Source organism: Dermochelys coriacea, chromosome 12 (genome assembly GCF_009764565.3).
Source record: "Dermochelys coriacea isolate rDerCor1 chromosome 12, rDerCor1.pri.v4, whole genome shotgun sequence".
Taxonomy (NCBI): domain Eukaryota; kingdom Metazoa; phylum Chordata; order Testudines; family Dermochelyidae; genus Dermochelys; species Dermochelys coriacea.
In genome coordinates, this window is record NC_050079.1 from 2,999,688 (window position 1) to 3,021,569 (window position 21,882).

The 21,882-nt window shown below is 43.6% G+C and overlaps 1 protein-coding gene across 4 annotated transcripts in view; it reads left to right on the forward strand.

Annotated features, from left to right (window-relative positions):
• HYDIN (HYDIN axonemal central pair apparatus protein) overlaps nt 1-21,882 on the forward strand; it is a 450,179-nt gene that overhangs the window by 157,198 nt on the left and 271,099 nt on the right. For all 4 annotated transcript variants that reach the window (XM_043494938.1, XM_038368829.2, XM_038368830.2 and 1 more), the window contains exons 9-12: nt 151-334; nt 12,721-12,820; nt 17,837-17,955; nt 20,659-20,882. In XM_043494938.1, the coding sequence (XP_043350873.1) occupies nt 151-334; nt 12,721-12,820; nt 17,837-17,955; nt 20,659-20,882 (627 nt within the window). The remainder of the gene's footprint in view (nt 1-150; nt 335-12,720; nt 12,821-17,836; nt 17,956-20,658; nt 20,883-21,882) is intronic.

Below are 21,882 nucleotides of genomic sequence, written 5' to 3' on the forward strand. Positions count from 1 at the left end.
AGATTGGTCCCAAAACCCATCCCTGAGGAACTCCATTGGTAACCTCCCTCCAGTCTGACAGTTCACCTTTCAGTATGACCCGCTGTAGTCTCCCTTTTAACCAATTTAACAAATTATCTGCTGCGTTTGTCTCTCTCCCTTTGGTTTCAGGCTTTGTTACCAACTGCAGACACAGGAAGAGGATGGGATTGATCCATTTCTGGAGGAATGCAATGCAGACCCTATGTTCCGAGAGCGCCTTTCCATTCTCTCCCCCACCTTCCAGAACCACAGGGCGATGATGCAAGGAGACTCCATGCTCTTCTCTGATAATATTTTCGCTATTGAGCCAGTGGTAAGTGATAGCAGACTGAGAACACCCCCCAGAATGGATCACACCATAAACAAATAAAGACATTGAGGATGAACTGAGGATGTCAGCTTTTCAGGTTTTGCAGCTAGATTTGAAGGGCAAATTGTAAGGTCATTTCTGAACTGGGGGCTTCCAGTGGATGATAAGAAAGTGCTTTCATCCAAACTATTGCCTTAGATCTACAAGTTGGTTTCTAGCAAGCGGTGTGGTCCAGTGATTAGGGAGTCTATTGAATTGGGTTCTATTCCCAGCTCCATTACTGAGTTAGGTAAGTTACTTTAGTGCTCTTTGCCTCAATTTCCCCATCTGTAAAATGAGGATAATGATAATGACCTTCTTTGTAAAGAAAAGCTTATATTTAGTAGCAAAGTATTATTATTAGGACACTTAGCTCTACATTTATTTAGCTTTCTTTCCATAGCAGGTGTTAATGGAAATGTGACTATTTATTCTATGCACCTACTTAACTTACATTTGCAATTTGTGTGGTTCAGAGAGGTGCTGATTTGGGCACATCTCGCGTATGTGGTGTTTCAAAATTAATAAATCATAGATTGGCCAATACAGGTCACACATTGATTCTAAGACTAAGAGGTCTTCTAGGGATACAGGGCCAAATTCAGAACAGACATAAGCATGGAGGGTTAACTCCATGCAGTTCTGTCCATACAACTTTGACTCATACCATGTCTGAATTTGCTCTACAGTGTCATTCATGAACCCTTCCGCAAACATGGCACATTGGAATAGGCTTTTTGATTTTAAAGATATGTACTTTTAAAAACAATCCTTGCCTTTTTATTTATATCTAATGTAGCTATGTGAAAAACAGGCACTTAAATTAATTGGAGCCCTAATTCTCTGAATGTTTTCACTGTCTGATGCCAGTAATACATGTTCTTTTTGCTGAGCAATGAAACTGCATTCTCTTTTGAGTAAGCCCTGGAATAAATCCAACATCTCCTTTCTAATAAAATATATGAAACTAAATCTTTCTGAGTAAAGTAGTCAAATTCTATGCTCAGTTATCCATTATTTGTCTGGAATAATGCCACTTATGACCATAGAGCAGTGGTCTCCAACCTCTTTATGCCCAAGATCACTTTTTGAATTTAAGGACAACCCAGAGTCTAACCCCCCCCCCATCACTCGCTCTCCCTCACCCTCACTCATTTTCACCAGGCTGGCAGAGGGGGTTAGGGTTTGGGAGGGGGTGCGGGCTCTGGGCTGGGATGAGGAGTTCACAGTGTGGGAGGGTCTCTGGGCTGAGCCTGGGGTGAAGGAGAGGATGAGGGGTGAAAGCTCTGGGAGGGAGTTTGGAGGGGGTTCCAGGCTGGGGCAAAGTGTTGGGGTGCAGGATGGGGTATGGGATGCAGGCTCTGAGAGGGGATTCCAGGCTGGGGCAGAGTGTTGGGGTTCACAAGGTGGTCCAGGGTGCTAGGAGATCTTCTAGGATTGACCAGTCCATCGCAATCGGCTGGTTGGTGACCACTGCCATAGAGCTACTCCAGATTGATACTGCTGTAATTGAGAGCAGATGCTGTGCAGTCATTGTATCAGTGGCGTACACAGCACTCAGTGTGAATGGGGCAGTTGAGTTTTACCAAGGTCACACAGCAGACCAGTGGCAGAGTGCGGAATAGGATGGCTCTAACCACTAAGGGGAAATATACAAAAGCACCTGAGTCCCATTTTCAAAAGCAATCTAGCCCTAGATCCTCAAAGGTCTTTAGGCTCCTAACTTTCACTCTGAGGCAGTGAGACTTCGGCTTCCAAGTGCTTATGTCACTTTTGAAAATGGTGCTTAGGTGCTTTAGAAAATTTTACCCTTGGTCACTGTGCAGGCAATGATTGAGGGCAGCATGTAGAGTACAGACAATGCACTAAGAAAAGGATTCAGAGTAGCAGCCGTGTTAGTCTGTATTCGCAAAAAGAAAAGGAGGACTTGTGGCACCTTAGAGACTAACACATTTATTTGAGCATAAGCTTTCGTGAACTACAGCTCACTTCATCGTGCATTCAGTGGAAAATACAGTGAGGAGATTTTATATACACAGAGAACATGAAACAATGGGTGTTACCATACACACTGTAACCAGAGTGATCACTTAAGGTGAGCTATTACCAGCAAGGTGGGGGGACAACACACCTTTTGTAGTGATAATCAAGGTGGGCCATTTCCAGCAGTTGACAAGAATGTCTGAGGAATGGGGGGGGAGGGGCGAATAAACATGGGGAAGTAGTTTTACTTTGTGTAATGACACATCCACTCCCAGTCTTTATTCAAGCCTAAGTTAATTGTATCCAGTTTGCAAATTAATTCCAATTCAGCAGTCTCTCCTTAGAGTCTGTTTTTGAAGTTTTTTTGTTGAAGAATTGCCACTTTTAGGTCTGTAATCGAGTGACCAAAGAGATTGAAGTGTTCTCCGACTGGTTTTTGAATGTTATAATTCTTGACGTCTGATTTGTGTCCATTTATTCTTTTACGTAGAGACTGTCCAGTTTGGCCAATGTTCATGGCAGAGGGGCATTGCTGGCACATGATGGCATATATCACATTGGTAGATGCGCAGGTGAACGAGCCTCTGATAGTGTGGCTGATGTGATTAGGCCCTATGATGATGTCCCCTGAATAGATATGTGGACAGAGTTGGCAAGGGGCTTTGTTGCAAGGATAGGTTCCTGGGTTAGTGGTTCTGTTGGGTGGTGTGTGGTTGCTGGTGAGTATTTGATTCAGGTTGGGGGGCTGTCTGTAAGCAAGGACTGGCCTGTCTCCCAAGATCTGTGAGAGTGATGGGTCGTCCTTCAGGATAGGTTGTAGATCCTTGATGATGCGTTGGAGAGGTTTTAGTTGGGGGCTGAAGGTGATGGCTAGTGGCGTTCTATTATTTTCTTTGTTGGGCCTGTCCTGTAGTAGGTAACTTCTGGGTACTCTTCTGGCTCTGACAATCTGTTTCTTCACTTCAGCAGGTGGGTATTGTAGTTATAAGAATGCTTGATAGAGATCTTGTAGGTGTTTGTCTCTGTTTGGGGGGTTGGAGCAAATGCGGTTGTATCGTAGAGCTTGGCTGTAGACAATGGATCATGTAGTGTGGTCTGGATGAAAGCTGGAGGCATGTAGGTGGGCATAGCGGTCGGTAGGTTTCCGGTATAGGATGGTGTTTATGTGACGATCACTTATTAGCACCATAATGTCCAGGAAGTGGATCTCTTGTGTGGACTGGTCCAGGCTGAGGTTGATGGTGGGATGGAAATTGTTGAAATCCTGGTGGAATCCCTCAAGGGCTTCTTTTCCATGGGTCCAGATGATGAAGATGTCATCAATGTAGCGCAAGTAGAGTAGGGGCATTAGGGGATGAGAGCTGAGGAAGTGTTGTTCTAAATCAGCCATAAAAATGTTGGCAAACTGTGGGGCCATGCGGGTACCCATTGCAGTGCCGCTGATTTGAAGGTATACATTGTCCCCAAATGTGAAATAGTTATGGGTGAGGACAAAGTCACAAAGTTCAGCCACCAGCTTAGCCGTGACATTATCGGGGATACTGTTCCTGACGGCTTGTAGTCCATCTTTGTGTGGAATGTTGGTGTAGAGGCTTCTACATCCATAGTGGCTAGGATGGTGTTTTTAGGAAGATCACTGATGGACTGTAGTTTCCTCAGGAAGTCAGTGGTATCTCGAAGATAGCTGGGAGTGCTGGTAGCGTAGGGCCTGAGGAGGGAGTCTACATAGCCAGACAATCCTGCCGTCAGGGTGCCAATGCCTGAGATGATGGGGCATCCAGGATTTCCAGGTTTATGGATCTTGGGTAGCAGATAGAATACCCCTGGTCGGGGTTCTAGGAGTGTGTCTGTGTGGATTTGTTCTTGTGCTTTTTCAGGGACAATGCACTGTATAAATAGCAGTGTAGACGGTGAGGCATGGCTTAGATGAGTAGAGAAGAGTAGAGTGCCCTGCATTCCTGAACCCCCAGTGTACATGCCCAAGCAGTGTCTACATGCCAAGCAGTGTCTCTCATGTCTACTGCTATTTTTAGTAGTGTAATGGCTCAGTGCCTCCCTACTGCTGGAGCATTCCCCTGCTGAAGGGAAAGGCTCTGGCATGGGGAGGCAGCAGGGAAAGGCTCTGGCAGCTCCCACTCCTGCTGCCAGGGCCTTTCACTGCAGCATGTGGCTGCACATGTAATGCCTGTACTCTACACATCACCATTAAGTGTAGTCATAAAAGTAACATCCTACTCACTAAATCACATGTCCATTGATTATACTGTAGCTAAATGATTTGCAGTTGCTATATTGTACAAACAGGTACTGCCATTTTTAATTCCCTGCTTACTCTGCACCTTCCCATTTTCTCTGATTGTAAAAATAAAATGGAAATAAAAGAGGAGTTAAATGCATAGGGCCAAGTCCATCCCTGGTGCAACTCCAATTCAATCCATGCAGCCTATGCTTTGCAAGTCTGTTCACAGTAGAAGGAAACCTGTGGTGAACAGAGTTAGGGCAGATGGCATTAGAAATCCAGAGGAACTACCCCATCACTGCACCATGACACAGACCACAAGCAGATGGGATTCATCCAAGGGTATTACAGGAGTGAAGGGGTGGAACTTTCAGACTCAAGCTCATGGATACTGAAATTGTCATAGAGCAAAGGCAAAGAACAAAGAGCATTTAGGGAGGCTGATGTAAAGCTAGTTTTTAAAAAAGAGCAGCAGGTGTGATGCTGGTAACTGCAGATTACTGCAGTTGATTTGATCTCTGTTCCAAGTAATATAGTTAAATCAATCATTAGGGATAACATGGTAGGGTGGTTTAGATGGAAATGAATTGCCAGGCAGACATCAGCATTGGTTTATAGAAGGCTAAATCTTGTCAGCTAAATCTGATTGACTTTTGTAAAAGGCTGATGAAATAGGTAAAGGAAAAGCAGTCATCATCATTTGTCTGGACTTCTGTAAAGTGTTTGATAAAATGTCACATAGAAATCTTGTAGATAAAGCTAAGAAGACAGGCATTGATAATCTGGATTACAAATTGGCCATTGGGAAGGCCGCAGAGGGCAGTTGCATATGGAAGGAAAGGAGTGGGGTCTTGCATTGCTGGGGGTTGGGACCCATTCCAGTTTATACATAAGGCATTTGGAAGGCAGGACAAGCTGTAGGTGTTACAAACTACCAAGGATGTCAGGGATCGTCAAGGGGATGCGAACAGAGCAGGGAAACCCAGCATACTGGAGAGCAACAGCCTTGATGTTACATTTTGGTGGAGTGATAGTGAGTGACGAAGGATTACGTAGCAATGGGGAGCCAGCTGGTTGTCTCTAAGCATTTGAAAGTTTGGGTTTTTACTAGGTGTGGCATTTCTGTAAAGGAAGCACTGTACTGTTTGAGAGTGTTAGCCAGACTCCCATCAATACATTTGTGATGGGTTCGGTCACAGAGACCCCCTTGGGACTGTCACCTGACGTGCTGAAATTACCTCTGAGCCCGTTTTCCTTGCCATCTTGGGACTCCTGAACCTTGGCTTGTTGAGCCAGACATGCTAGCCAGCTGCAAACGCAGACCCAGGTCTGGTCCACGCCCCTAAAGCTGCAGATTTTAACCAAAAACTGCTCAGCAGGTCACCTATCTCCAGCACCCAGACACCCTGTTCCCAATGGGCTCCAAACCCCAAATAAATCCATTTTACTCTGTATAAAGCTTATACAGGGTAAACTCATAAATTGTCCGCCTTCTATAACATTGATAAAGAGATATGCACAGCTATTTGCTCCCCCAGGTATTAGTCACTAACTCTGGGTTAATTAATAAACAAAAGTGATTTTATTAAATATAAAAAGTAAGATTTAAGTGGTTCCAAGTAATAATGGACAGAACAAAGTAAGTTACCAAGCAAAATAAAACAAAACACGCAAGTGTAAGCCTAATACATTAAGAAACTGAATACAGGTAAATCTCACCCTTAGAGATGTTCCAGTAAGCTTATTTCACATACTAAGACTTCTTCCTATCTGGGCCCAGTCCTTTCCTCTGGTACAGTTCTTGTTAGTTCCAGCTCAGGTGGTAACTAGGGTATTTCTCGTGACTGGCAGCCCCCTATGTTCTGTTCCACCCCCTTATATATTTTTGGCCCCTGCATGAATCCTTTGTCTCAATCTAGGTTCCCACCGCTCATTCTAAATGGAAAAGCACCAGGTTAAAGATGGTTTCCAGTTCAGGTGATATGATCACACGTCACTGTAAGACCTCCTTCTTCATTACTCAGGAGCTGCAGGACAGGTCCACAGGCAGGCTGGCAGCTAAACAAACCCATTCACAGGTCATTGATTCTGAAGCAGCCTTAATGGCTCCCACTTAACATGTTTACATCAGCAATACAAGTTTATGTCTTATTCCCCTAATGCCAGACCTAGAACTCGTACCTGCGAACAAATGGGATGACCACACTCAGTAGATCATAATCATTGTAATGCCTTACAAGAGACCTTTTTCATGAAGCATATTCTAGTTACATCATATTCACACTTATAAGCATATTTCCATAAACATATGGAGTGCAACATCACAACGCTTTCAACCTTCACTCTTAAGCAAATATTTTCTTTGGGAGTGTCAGGTGATAAGTTCACTTTCTCCCATGTTCATCCCTTCCCTTTCCTACATATTTCTCTCCTGTGTCTGCTTTTCCATCACTGCAGGCCAAAACAAAAATCACTGCAGTTGGCCGGGATACCTGGAAATGAATGCAATACCTGGAGATTCCCAGCAAATTGGGCCATGTGGCCCCACCATCTTCCTTCACCTTTCCTCCTAGTCAGGTCCAGCCTATGTTCAGAAAACCCAGCAGGCTCTCTGTCCATTCAGCCTCTGGAACTCACCCTATCTCCCCACCATTCAGAGAGTTGGTGTTGTTACCCAGGATTTTCAGAACCCAAAGCAGTGGTAACTTAACTGTTTTTCTCCAGGTGGTGTGAGGAATAAATCAATGGGGGCACAGCTCATCCATCTAATAAATGATTGGCACAAGCAAAGTCTGAAATGGTTCTGAGGGATCAGTGGCCAGGCTTCGGGGGGGCCCTCCTTCCATCTGACTGCTGGGGAACGTAGGTGTCAAATCCTTGCCCAAAGGAAAGCTTCCTCAAACTACTTCAAAGCACACTTTCTAACTAAACTTTTTATAATTTTTCTCCAAACAAAGCATATGATTCATAATAGCCTCTAATAGGCTAACAATTTCCCTAGCTACTGCCAATAACAATTCATTATTCTCCTCATCAGCAAAGCATTTCTAGTCATAACAACAATAAAACTTACATATTAGAGACAGCTAAAACCAAGGTCATTGTCCAAACAATCCTTCTATTTTCATGGAACTTTCACTTCTTGTCCCAACCTCCCATTCTGATAACAAAACTGCAAACATGCAGTTATTTGGCCTTGCCTCTGAGGCCTAAGATTTTCCTAGCTATGTGATGTGTGGTTTTCTGCTGGCAGTGGCTTAACACACAAAATTGCTGACTGCAATTCTCAAATTCTGGGGTACACTAAGGAATGTCAAATGCTGGAGTAACAGTTTACCATCTGTTTCTAGAGCAAGGGGGGGATCTGGTTTAATGGGGCTACAGGCCAGGACCCCTGGGTTCCATTGACTCCATGTGTGACCCTTTGGGAAGTCACTGAGGGGAAGTCACAATCATATTTTAAAGGTATTTTCCCTTTTTGATCCAACTGCTAGTCAAAGTTTGGGGCCCTGGGAATATTCCAGCTGGGAGCATAAATTGATGGAGTCTGGTATGCTATTTGATGCAATGTTGTTTATTTACAAGGAATGTACAAAGTTATGTGTCTCTGAACTCAGAAGCCACTGAATAAAAGGAGCAGTTTGTTAGCTTACAGCCCTCAAGTCTCTTTAGCAAACATGAGAACCCAAAAGTTCTCTCTTGCTTTCTCCAGAGTCACATTTGCTTTCTTGCCTCTCTCTCTCTGTGTGTGTTCTTGTCCTCAGTTTTTGTGTAATCTCTCTTCCCTCTACCCAAACAATGCTCAGTCAAAAGCTCCTGGGCAAGTTCATACAGCTCTGTTGTCTTTGGGGGTGGCTTATGCTTACAATTATGTTAATTGAAGGGTGAATTCACACTTGTCAACCTCAATGGGGTTTTAACTCAACCCATAACAAGGTTTAGCCCAGGTCATAACAACATTTAGGTGTCTAACTTCCTGAATGGGATGTCAATGCCTAAGGGCTTGTCTACACTACCATTTTACAGCGCTGCAACTTTCTCGCTCAGAGGGGTGAAAAAACACCCCCTGAGCACTGCAAGTTTCAGCACTGTAAAGTGGCAGCGTAGACAGTGCACCAGCACTGGGAGCCGCACCCCTCGTCGAGGTGGGTTTTTTAGAGCCCTGGGAGAGCTCTCTCCCAGTGCTCTGCCGTCACTACACAAGCCACATTAAAGCACTGCCACAACAGCGCTTTAGCGTTACCAGTGTAGACTAGCCCTAAGTATCTTTAAAAATCTGGTCCTTAGTTTTTCTGTGCCTCAAGAGCCCCAGCAAATGGGGGTTGTGAGGATAAATCCAGGAAAGATTGTGGAGTGCTCATATACTAGGGTAATGGGACCAAAGAAGCACCATAGGATAGACAGAGAGATTCCCAGCTCTGACACTGATGTGCTGTTTGATCTTGGGCAAGAACCGCTCTGTGTCTCAGTTTCCCTACAGCGGAAAACAGGAAGAAAACCATGTTTTCCTCACAGCAGGATTGTGAAGCAACATTTGTTAGATTTTGTGAAGTGCTCTTTTAAACCTCTGATGGAAGCAGCTGTTTTTTAATGTAGCCCTTTTTCCTAGTTCCTCCTTTCAACAAAATGCAGTGTGTCTTTATTCACAGCCAGCAGTGTTAGCATCCAGGTTGTGCTAAAGATTCAAGTGCCCAGAGTATGAATCTCACATGGCGCCATAGCTTACCTCTCCTTACCTTGATTTTGTTAATTTAGGCGATAAATAACAGTTCACAATCCACAAGCCAGTCACTTTAAATCCAAATCTGTTACCGGTGGTAGAAGAACTGCAGTTTGTTTTGGGGGGCACTAATGACAAGACTAAATTGGTGTGGCCTTAGAGCATCTGCTGACTCTGGCCTATTTAACGTGTCTGTCCCTGGCTCTTGACCCAGCCTCCCAAACCTAGATCTATGTGTCCTGTTGCATCTGTCTCCCTATCAGTCCCATTACTGAGCTCGGAAACAGCAGGGTAAGAGTGCAGTGTCAGTCATAACTGTGTCACAGGTGTGCTAGCCTTGGATTTCATCAAATCCCAAAGTCAGCCAAACCCACTCAACTAGAAAACCACACTGTTGTGAGCAAGGGCACCTGTACTTTTAAATTCTCTCTCTCTTCTGTATACGTCTGTTTTTGCTTATGAGTTTCATTGCACTTGCTTCCATGACACCTGTCAGCCTTTGAGTAATGAGCAAGCCAGCTTGAGGAGAGTGGGTTTTAGGGCCAAGATGTTTGAACAGACCATTGAGCTCGACTGGCTCGCAATTCACACTAAATCAACAGTAAAAGGCACTTTGTTGTGCAGTCAGTCCAAGAGCCTGAGCCTGCACCATTATAGTTACAGGGAGATTTTCCATTGCTTTGAATGGAAGCAGGATCGAGCCCTAAAAGTCCCAAGCCTGATTTGGATTTCACCTAAGTGTAAATAACCCATTGAAATCAATGTAAGAGTGATCATAGCTGGACAATATCCATTTATGATGATGGACTGATCAGGTTTTGGATGAGCTCTGGGAAGCATTCCATTGGAATTTTTGCATTTACTGCTGTGTAGGTCTAAGGAACTGAGTTTCCTTGACACAGCTCCTTTTCTGATGTTTTTAAACCCTGCTGTGTTGTGATGAACATATCCCCACCTTCACTCCCCTGAATGAGGGGCAGGGGCGGGGGGGGGGGGGGGTTGAATACCTGCCCTGAAGCAAGTTGCCATGGCTGAAAGGTGAGGCTGAGAGCTGGGACTCACAAAGGAGTAGTGTTTGGGCTATGGCAGAGGTCCTGGGTTCAGGGAGGAAAGCACACTGCCTGGACCCTGGCCTGAGAGGACTTTTGCTTCTGAGCTGAACAGCACAGACATTAACAGACACAGAATTTAGCTTGCTTTGGACTCACTGGGCTGACGTTATGGTGTTGATTCCTGGTGAGTGGGGGGGTTTTGCTGCAAGTTAACCCTTCCAGCCATTTAGAGGAAACCTTGTTTGACATCTCCAACTGTGTCGTAACTGGCTTTGTGAAGCCCAAAGTCTGCTGAACCCTGACAAGCCCACTGAGAAGGCCCTAGGCCCTGACATAACTGTCCATAATCCCTGGCACACATAGACCCACACTGACAGTACCCTCACACACCATCACCAGTTTGCTGTCTTGTACGGGAGGCCCTACAAATGCTAATGAAGAAAATACCATGGATTCCTCAGGGTAACAGTTTTCAGTTGTCATTTGCTTTCCTCTTTCCAGTGGCATCATCGGTGTTCCAGTTGCAAGCTTACAGGCATGCTGTTTTCCTCTGCTTTACATCCCCATGTTTTCTAATACCTCCATCGTAATCACCATCCTTCTAGCCAGAGGTTAAGGTGATTTTCTCATCCAAGTACATCAGTGATTTTGCTTTTATTCAGCTGATGAGTTGGTATTAGGGCTCATTTATGCAAACATTTGTTCTGCAGCAAGCTGGTGTGTAAATCTTTTCTGTACTAGCTTGTTGTGCACTGGGTGTCTGTGTGAGCTTCTGTGCAGGAACAGTTCCCTAGTGCACAATGATCTACCCCCATTTTGAAGCAGCGTAGATCAAAGCACATGAGGGAATTGTTTGGGCACGTCAGCAGGATGCACACAGATACTTAGTGTGCAACAGGCTGGTGTGAGGGAGTTTTACACTCCAGCTTGCCATGATCTAAGCGTTCATGTAGACAAGCACTCTTTGCTTTTGAGGAACTGAATTGGTGGGCTCTGCAGTTCTCTGCTCTGAGGATCATGACAACCAGGATGGAGAATCAGACCTTACTGCTTAGCCACTGAGTCAGCCCTGACATAGTCCTTTCAAAGAGAAATGTACAAAGTCAGAGAGCTGTTAAGATGTACATTAAGCCTCATACAGTAGATTGTGTGGCAAACAAAATTAGCTGCATACTGCATGTGTCCATACACCTGCTCTGGGAATAGACTGCCAGGATGTGAAGTGATAGAATTAGTTATATTTAACAGGAGGAACAGTAGAACAAAGAGCACTGAATAATTATTACAGACTTGTATTAACTAAGCCAGGGAAAACTATCATTTGTGTTTCAGTTTACCTCTTCTTCTGCTAGATTAAAACCTCAGACAACTTGGGCTGGGTTTTGTTTTGTTTAGAGTCATTGGGACAGATTTGACTTTTAGTTAAACTCGTGTAAATCCATGGTAACTCTGTGGAAGTTGTTGAATCAGAGTGAGATCAAAATTGGGCCCAATGGCTCTATAATGAAACGAGATGCTTTATGGTTTACAAGTAGTACGCAGTATTGTTGTACCCTGTCAGTCCCAGGATATTAGAGACAAGTAGGGTGACCAGATGTCCCAATTTTATAGGGACATTCCCAATTTTTGGGTCTTTTTCTTATATAGGTTCCTATTACCCCCACACCCCTTCCCGATTTTTCACATTTGCTGTCTGGTCACCCTAGAGACAAAGTGGGTGAGGTAATATCTTTTATTGGACAAAGTTCTTTTGGTGAGAGAGACAAGCTTTCGAGCTTACTCAGAGCTCTTTTATTCATAACTTTGCTAGACACGAAAAATCCTGGACTGAATAGAGACACCGTCTATTACAACAACCCATAACCCTGACCAACTGCTCCCCCCCACTTTCTTTCATGTTAACAGGTCACTTTACCTTGAATGGTTCCTTGAAACATGTATTAACTACTTATGCTAAACAATCTGTTCCACCTTGTTTTTAGCTGTGACACTCTGATTAAGTTTCCCAGACCTGAAGATGAACTTTGTGTAAGCTTGAAAGCTTATCTCTCACCAATAGAAGTTGGTCCAATAAAATATATTACCTCACCCACTTTGTCTCTCTATGGTTTACTAGGTCAGTCTCTTAAACTTCTCTAGTATGCTTAATCAGGCAGTCGTATGGGGATATAATATGCATGCTATCCTTGTTATTTGTTGGTAGAAACCTATACCATGAAGTGCTATTAATAAGGCAGTTATATTTACAATATGTTTTTTAGTAAATCCAAATGGCTTCATGCCTTCATTTTTTCCTTTTTTAAAAAAAACTTGTGTATCTGTAGTTGAAATTGCGCTATTCTTTTTTTTTTTTTAGGAGGGAGATGTTTGGCCAAATTCTACAGCTGAAATTAATGTGATCTTTATGCCCCGAGAAGCCAAAGTCTATCATAGGACCATCTACTGTGACATCTCAGGTACAGCATTCCCAACGGCACAATAAGCATAACATACTAGTGTGGTTGGTTTTCATTTCATGGGATTGCCAACACTAGCTCTGGTGTGAGACTTTTCTGATGGTGCTAAGCTACTCCAGAGGCAAGGCTTCAGGATGCAATGTCTGGAAGTCACTAAGTACACTGAGCTAGGTCGAAGTAAGGTCTGTCATTGTGTTATATGGACCACATAATATAGTAGCTTTCACTCTCAAATTTTCAGACAGTTACAAACTTGGCCTGTAGCTCCCAATCATTGCCTGGACTATGGCTCATATGGCAGGACTGCATGGATGGCAGGGCCCCGTCCTAAAGTCTGTTGCCACACAGCCAAGCAGCAGCCCCTCTCCCTGAGCAGTCTTGCAGAGCTTTATGGAATAGATGGCATGTGTCAGTACTAGCAGGATCAAGTCCTGTAATCCTACTGATTCTTTCCCTACATGTGGGTGGAGAGGAGGAAAAGTGAGTCTAGATGCATCCAGCCCCCTGGGGACCGAGTGCAATGCTTTCCAGGCCCAGTGCAGTGGAGGCTACCAAGCATTTGCAGCTCAAGCTGTAGCTCACGAAAGCTTAAGCTCTAATAAATTTATTAGTCTCTAAGGTGCCACAAGTACTCCTTTTCTTTTTGTCCCTGCATGTTACCCCTTGTGGAGATAGCCATTAAACTCTGCTGTCTAAAACCAGCATGAAACATTCCTGGAACTGGGCAGTTCCTCTGGGGCTTGATGTCTGTCCTGCTCAGCTTGCTGTAAGGCACTCCTCTTGAGCTGGAGGCTGTGGAGGTGGAACATTATGGGTTTCCTAGTAGAGTATTTCCCTGCCTGTGGGTTTCTGAGATGGAGGGGAACATCAGGCCCTTGATCTGTTGGCAGCCAAACTCCCGTTGAGCTGCTGGATAGTATAATCTATGGTCTGTGCACAGTCATTTGTTGACTTCCGTAAGGCTTTAAGCTAAAAGATACAGATGTCATGCAAGTTCTTTTTATTTACATAGTAATTGCATAGGATTTACTTGGCAAACATCACCTCCAGTAATTAAAGAGGGCTTCTGTTAACAAACTGTCTTCCCAGCTGCCAGCTGCAAGGGGTTGGTCTTCACTCCTCAGCCCTATTGAAGGAAAGATTTGTTTGAAAAGCCCTTGCCAAGGAATCCATGTTTAACATTCTGCTCCTTAGCCTGGGTTTCTAGGTCTACCACCAGTGGAGTATTACTCAGCTTTCTACTGGAGTCCCTCAGTATGCTGCAAAGAGAACAGGCTTTTTGCTTGCTGACATCTGGAACAAAATATAGCACTAAAGGAAGAGCCTTAATAAATGGGCAGATTGCAGAGAGAAAGGAGAAAGAAGGAAAGCTGCTGCATGATGCAAGATATTTACAGGCGAAGGAAATCCACCCAGTTAGGCTGACAGCAATAGCAGAACTAGAATTCAGCAAATAATTGCAGTGATTAAGAGGAGGGATGGTCTTGTGGTTAAGGCACTGGATTGGAACTTGGGAGATCTTTGTTCTTCCACAGCTTCCCTCTGTGTGAGCTCAGGCAAGTCACTTAATCTTTCTGTGCCCCAGCAGTCCATCTGCAAAATGGCAATAACAAACCTTCCTTTGTCTTAACTATGTAGACTATAAGATCATCAGGGCAGGGACTGTCACAATGGGGTTCCGATCTTGGCTGAGGTCTCTAGGGGTAACTATAATGCAAATAATAATCTTTAATCAATTATTTATTGAATTTTGCTTCATATTCTAGTTCAAAAATTTCTCATGTGTACACAACTTTCCTCAGTGAATAATGCACAGAGTGCTTGCAAGCAGTCCATTATGAATCTTTGCAATTCTTACTTTATTAGGCCCTGATCTTGCAGAAGTATGATGCAGGCAAATCTCTGCACCCACATGAGTGGGATTCTGCATAGGTCTACTTGCACAGAGGCCTTGGCTCATTACTCACTGTTGTTTCTGTCTCTGGATCAGGTGATTGCATAACTAGCCAATACAGCATAGCTTGCAAATTTGACAGTTAAGGAGAGAGGCCATTTGAAATTTGCTTTTGTCAAATATTTGAGCTCAGAATAAGCTTTTCTAGGTATACATGCTAGTAAAACTTAAGCTCTGAGTGTTTGCAGAAAACAAACATGGAAGAGCTGAGAACAGTCCAATTAAAATTCACTTTCAGATTTGACTGAGTATGTACAGAGATTTCTTCCACTTTTCCATTAGCTCAACACAGCACATATCAGGGTTCTGTACCCTGTGAGGTAAATCAGGAAGTATTAAGGAAAGGAAGTAGCCTTTTCATAGGTAAGATTGCAACCAGCTTCCATTGTAAAGCCCTATTTTAGCACCCCTTGTAGGACTGAGCCCTAAATTAGATCTTCTTAGTTCATTATGGAAAAGTTCCATTGGATTCCTGAGTCCAGTGCCAGTCACTCCTTTAATTTAATAGTCTGGTGCTATGTCCATCCCACTTATTTGAACTGTAAAGAATAGCTAAAATGAAAGTTATAAAGAAACCACAAAATATGTTTTTCCATAAACAAAAATTTATATTTAAAAACCAGGTTAAATTTGTTAAATGACCACAGTCTCTTTGCCTATTGTGTCATTTATAAAACCCAAGGACTTAAAAGCAAGGAAGTGACCATTTAAGGTCACTATAAATCTTACACCCACACCAACCTGGATTAATAAATGTGTCCTCTATGCACTTGCACAGGGCTTCCATCTCAGGGGAACCCCAACAACCAGGAAAATACCCCAAAACTGAACAGCGCTGTGTCCCCTTGCACCAGAGTGCAACACCACTCACTCAAATTTGGCCCACCCCCCTCCCCACCTGCCCCTGCCATGACGGAGGGAGGGGTGGCTGTGCCAAACCTGAGTGGTGCAAGGGCATGTGAGTGCAGTGCAGGCTGCAGAAGTGAACGGAGCTGCCTGGCCAGGATTGGAAGGATTCGCCCTAGCCTGGGGTGGGAGCAGAGCATTGAGCTGGGGGCAGGGGGCACTGGTGAGTGCTTAGGAAACTCTCAGAGATGGTGGATGTGAGGGTAAGGGTGAGCTGTAGGTGGGCTATGGGGGTGAGGGGTTGGGAGTGAGTGGGGGATGGTGGAGGGAGTTGTGTGGGAGTGGGGAATGTTGGGGGGATGGAGGTGGGGGCCAGCATGTTGGGGGTGAGCAGGGGATGGTGGTGGCTGTGGCCAGTGCCATTAAAGTATTGGGAACTGTGTGAGCAGGATGTATGTCAGCACTGCTGGGATGTGTGTGAGGGCGGTCAGGATAGGTGGGGCTGGTAGAGGGGTCATGGTGTATATGTGGGTTGGGAGGGGGATTCAGAGGGCTGTGGGGGATGGAAGGGGGATTCTGGGGAATAGGAGGTGGATCCAGGGGGTTGTGAGGAGTTGGAGGGGGATTCAGGGGGCTGTGGAGGATGGTAAGGGGATCCGGGGACAGTGGGGAGTGGGAGGAGGATTCAGTGGCTGTATGTGGAGCAAGAGGGGCATTCAGGGGTGTGTGAGGGGCTTTCAGGGGGCTCTGTGTGGGTTGAAGAGAGAGGGGCATTCTGGGGCCTGTATGGGACGGGGTGCTTGATTGTCTAGTTTAGGGAAGATGGGGGACCTAATTTCCATAGTGCACAGGCCCCCACAATTCTGTAATGGGGTCTGTGCCCACATATTATTCCCATCAAATTCAAATGGCTACAGGGCAATTCACTAGCATGCATGGAGTCCAAGTAAGATTCTGACAATGCTGGCAGACAATTCTATAGTAAACTAACTAAAGATTTATTAGCTAAGAAAAAAGAATTACAGTTATTGAGAGATTAAAGCAGGTAAAATATAACAATAGGTAAATTACAGTTTGTAACTCCAAATGGTGGAAGTAATGTAATAAACTGCCAGTTTCCCAAAAGTCTTTCAGGGCTACTTAGAATTATTCTGGGAATCTTTGTCTTCTCGTTCAGTTATTCTGTCCTGTTAGAATCCAAACAGTCCAGAGACAAAGGATTTTTCTTTGAATCCGTATGTATAGTCTCTTCATACAGAAAGCAAGCTGAGAGTGTTTCTATTAACATGGCCTTTTCCTTTAATGATGGTTAGTGAGGAAAGCACTTAGATCTTTGACCTCTGACTATATATATAATGACCTCTTGCTGTGAAATTAGCATTTCTGTTAAAGTTCTTAAGTCCTTCATTAGCCTTTCACAAGATTTCTTTGATGGGTAATTTAGTTACAAGGTTCAGAGTAGCAGCTATGTTAGTCTGTATCCGCAAAAAGAAAAGGAGTACTTGTGGCACCTTAGAGACTAACAAATTTATTTGAACATAAGCTTTCATGATCTACAGCTCACTTCATCGGATGCATTCAGTGGAAAATACAGTGGGGAGATTTATATACACAGAGAACATGAAACAATGGGTGTTACCGTACACACTGTAACCAGAGTGATCAGGTAAGGTGAGCTATTACCAGTACCAGCAGCGGGGAGGGGAACCTTTTGTGGTGATAATCAAGGTGGGCCATTTCCAGCAGTTGACAAGAACATGTGAGGAACAGTGGTGGTGGCGGGGGGCGGAATAAACATGGGGAAATAGTTTTACTTTGTGTAATGACCCATCCACTCCCAGTCTTTATTCAAGCCTAAGTTAATTGTATCCAGTTTGCAAAAAGCTTATGCTCAAATAAATTTGTTAGTCTCTAAGGTGCCACAAGTCCTCCTTTTCTTAGTTACAAGGGTGTTTACCATGTAAATGTTTGCTATTACATTATGACAGGAACAGATAAGAAAAACAATACCAGTAGCATTTCACTAGTTTTCATGAAGTTTAAACATCTGAATACACACTTATACATCTAACCATTACTTTGATCTACACAAGTGAATTGACCTAAATACACTCTAGCATGGCCTAGTCAGCCAGGGTCACACTGGGCTTAGATGGGATTGACCCAGTCTGGCAATTCCTATGTTTTGTGTATTGAAAATGGGATCTTCTTCACAGGCCGTGAGACCCGGCTCCCCCTGCACATCAAAGGGGAAGGGATGGGCCCCAAGCTCTTCTTCAGCTTCGCCCAGCTAGATATTGGAAAGGTCTTTGTTGGGTCAACACACAGTTATGAGGTAAGCAGATAGGGCAGTGCTGATAGGCCCATGGCATGTGGACTATAGAGTACTGGCTGCTTACTGTACAGCCAAAGGTGAGCTAATCGTACAGAGTATGGAGACTCATGAACCCCAGAGCTTTTGGTAACTGGGTCATTTTTATTTCAGAGTGGCTGGGTGTCCTCAGTGCAAGCTCAGAATGAGCAAACCCTTGATTTCATCTACATGGTATGAATGGTGTGTATGTTCCCATATGAAGTGACCACTGCCTACTTCTAGGTGCACATTTCTCCTTGCAGTATCCTTAGTGCAGGGTTCCTATGTCTGATGTGTTTTGTGGCTTGAGCAGCACTTTATGCATTAAAATAGCATGAGGACATACCTCTGCAAAAAGATTCCAGTGACTTCAGTAGGCTTTGGTTCAGGCCTTAAATGCAATGCACCTTTGTGCTATGGCTGTTAAGAAGACACGGTTTCCAGGTCTACACTACAAAGTTTTGTTGATCAGGGTGTAAAAATCCATGCCTATAGCTGATGTAGTTCTGCCAGCAAACCCCCCAGTATAAATGCAACTGTGCTGACAGAAGAGTTCTTCTGTCAGCATTGCTGATGTTGTTAAGGGAGATGGTGGTACTATGACAGCAAAAGAACGCCTCCTGTCAGCATACATGGTGTCTATGTTAGAGGGCTATGCTGACATAGGTTTTGTACAATAGACATGGCTAATAGCTGGAACATTCAAACAACCATCAATTCAGTACATCCTACAGATTCCTGAGGTTAAGGGAAATGCCACCTCTTCTATTGACTGCAAATTACCACTTGCAAATGACTCTGAATGCTGTTCACTGCCCATCAATCTCTTCCCACCCCTTGCTCTCTTTGCAATGAGGACTTTAAAAATCAATTTGAAAGAGTTAAGGGTTTCTGCAAGTGAAGCAAATATTAGCAATGGCATCAAATATTAGCAAAAATGAAAAACACAGCAACCTAAAGAGGTATTAAATGAGGTAATGCATCATGTTGGACATTTTTGAAAGCCCCGCTGTGGCGGGGAAGGACATGCTTAAGGTGTTTCTTCACATAAATATTTTGTACTCTGTGCATTTTTAATGCTGATGCCTTAATGCTTCTCTCTCTATCAATTTATTATTTTCCTTACTTGAGACAAATTTAAACAACTAGACATTGCCCTTAGTCAGTGCTGTTCTTGGCAGCTACACAGAGAGTAAACTTCAACTTAGGGGTAGCTTATATTAGGACCTGGTGTAACTAAGGAGTAAAATACATGAGAGTGTGTATGATTATTTTTATTCTTTCCTCAATGAGGAATAGGAGGGTGTGCAACTATTCTTTGCAGCAGTACCAGAATTTAAAAAAACAAGGCACATTTTCATGCTTCTCCCTCAATTTCTTTGCTAGATTCTACAAGGACAAAAGGGAGCGAGATATTGTAAAACAGGTGAAATGTGTCTGTGGAAATGGCAGGAAGTTACCCTGCAGCACTGAAGAAATTTATAATTTTGCCTAAGGCAAACTGTATCAGTGAAACAGTGTGTTTGTTGACAGTAGTGGGGACTTTTTGACCAGTATAAAGGGTATGATCTGGAGAGAAGCTGAGGCCTACATCTCTTATTCAAGACAGTGGGATTTGTGGGTGCCCAGCAATTTACAGAATCCAGCCCCAAGCTTACAATTTGTCACAAACAATTGTGAAAGTCTTAGATTGTGCTTGTGAATATTTATGAGATTAAAATTGTTTGGAACAGGTCATGCTGATATTTGCTCTCCTTGTTCACTGGAGTTTGTAGTTTAGCTAAGACAGAGCTGATCCAACAAGATAAAGGAAAATAAAAAAGGTCTGTATTGAACCAGTACTTTTGGATGCTTCTGAAATTAGCAATAATTGGATTTCTGAGTACTACTTGGCTTTATACAATAAACAGCAGGTGCTCTCTTCACATAAAAATAAAGGTGTCCAGCAAAATAAGATAAGTAGGTTAATAAAAATGAACTCATAATATTTTGCATTTCTGTATTATAGAAGCTTTCACTAGAGGACCCCAAAGTGCTTTTCAAAGGAAGGATAAACAACCATTTAATAAATACAATAATAGTTCCCAAGAAAGGATGTCTGAAAAATCTATCTATCTATCTCATCATGACAAGGTCATATTTTTTCTATTCGCAATCTGGTTTATGCTCCCAGTTCTAAACAAGAACCGTGGGCATTATCAATGTGATAACCCAGTCCACCCAAGTCTGCAAGGTGCCAAGCGCCTTCAGCTTATTGGCTACAGGGGGAGTGGGATGCATTCAGCATGTTGCAGGATTGGCACCATCAGGAGCAATATGACTGTATGTTGTTTCATCAGAAACAATGTGACTGTTCTTTGCTGCTCTTGGGGACTTTTCTGAAAGCACAGATATCTGTGTTCAGTGTCTATCTTGTACTGCAAATTCAGTTACAGTGGAGGATATTCTGCTCTCAGTTGCACCGGTGTAAATTTAGAACAACTCTCTTGATTTATTTGGAATTATTGCAATTTTAAATGAGTGCAGAATTTAGCTCACTGTATTTCCCTTGGCTTCCAACAGGCAGTGTCTTATCCCTTCTCCCCGTTTCAGATGTTAATCGTTTAATTAGAAAACAAATCAATTCAATCTGTGAGAAGTAAAGGTTCCTTGTATGTTTCCATTCCTTCCCTTTTACTGCTGCAGGCAATCCTGTGTAACAAAGGAGCCATTGATGCCCTCTTTAACTTGATCCCTCCATCTACTGCACTGGGCGCCTGTTTTACCCTTGACCCCAAAGAAGGCATCATTCTGCCAGGTGGACTTCAAGCCATCCAGATCTCCTTCAGTTCCACCATCCTGGGGGAGTTCACAGAGGAGTTTAAATTCAGTGTGAACGGAGCCCCCGAGCCTGTGATCTTAACTATTAGGTAAGTTGGGCTTATTCATTAATAATTGGCATTTTTGTAGCATCTTTCATCTTAGGACAGTTTTGATCCTCACAGCACCCCTGTGAGGTAGAGTATAAAACCTCATTTTACAGATGGAGCTACTGAGAAGAACAGAGATTTGTCCAAGGTCACATCATCAGGAACCAGTGTCAGAGCCAAGACTAGAATCCATGATTCCTTATCCCCTGCTCTAACCATTTAGACTCCATTATCTCCTAACTGTGTGCAGAATTCATATGGTGAAATATAATGCTCTGTGAGAGGGAAAAGTTTCTGTAAAGCAAGGACCCCAGTCTCCTTCATTTTCTGCTCATAACTAAACCAGGAAGTTACTGGTCCTCAGTAAACCAGCAATAACTGGGACTTTCTTAAAGATCAGGCCAATCAGTATTTTTGATGTCAGAATAATCTGTTTGCACAGACTTCTGCAATGTGATAACTCCCTTCTGAGACCAATACCTGTCCTCATGCAGAGAGCTGCAAGGGTACTAGTGCTTTTAGTATAATTGCTCATTCTGGAGAACTGCTTCAGGGAGGATTGTACAGGAAATAGTCTGGTCAGGGAGGACTGGGGTAGCTCATAAATTCTTAGATTTCTAATAGTTGTAAGGCCTGTACCATTGGAAGTGCACAGTGCCTCAGCTGTAGTTCTGGGGGGTTAGGAGATAGAGAAATGTGAATCCTTAGTTTTCAGGGTAATAACACAGGCTATTGCTCAGACTTATCAAACGGAGTCATTGTATCATCTCAAGACTGCTTGGATGTCAGATGGACAAGTTTCCAATTCTGGAGCAACATAAACTTTGGTGGGCTTAATTCACTGGGGAAAGTAACAGATAGTCTGATCCTTCAATGTGCTGAGTTCTTCGACCCCCATTGAAATAGGAGGTTGAAGCATTTGAAGGACTGGACCTGCAGCAAGGGAAATCAGATAACTTGGTGTTCACACCTCAACTGCTAGAGGAGGGCCTCATCCTCC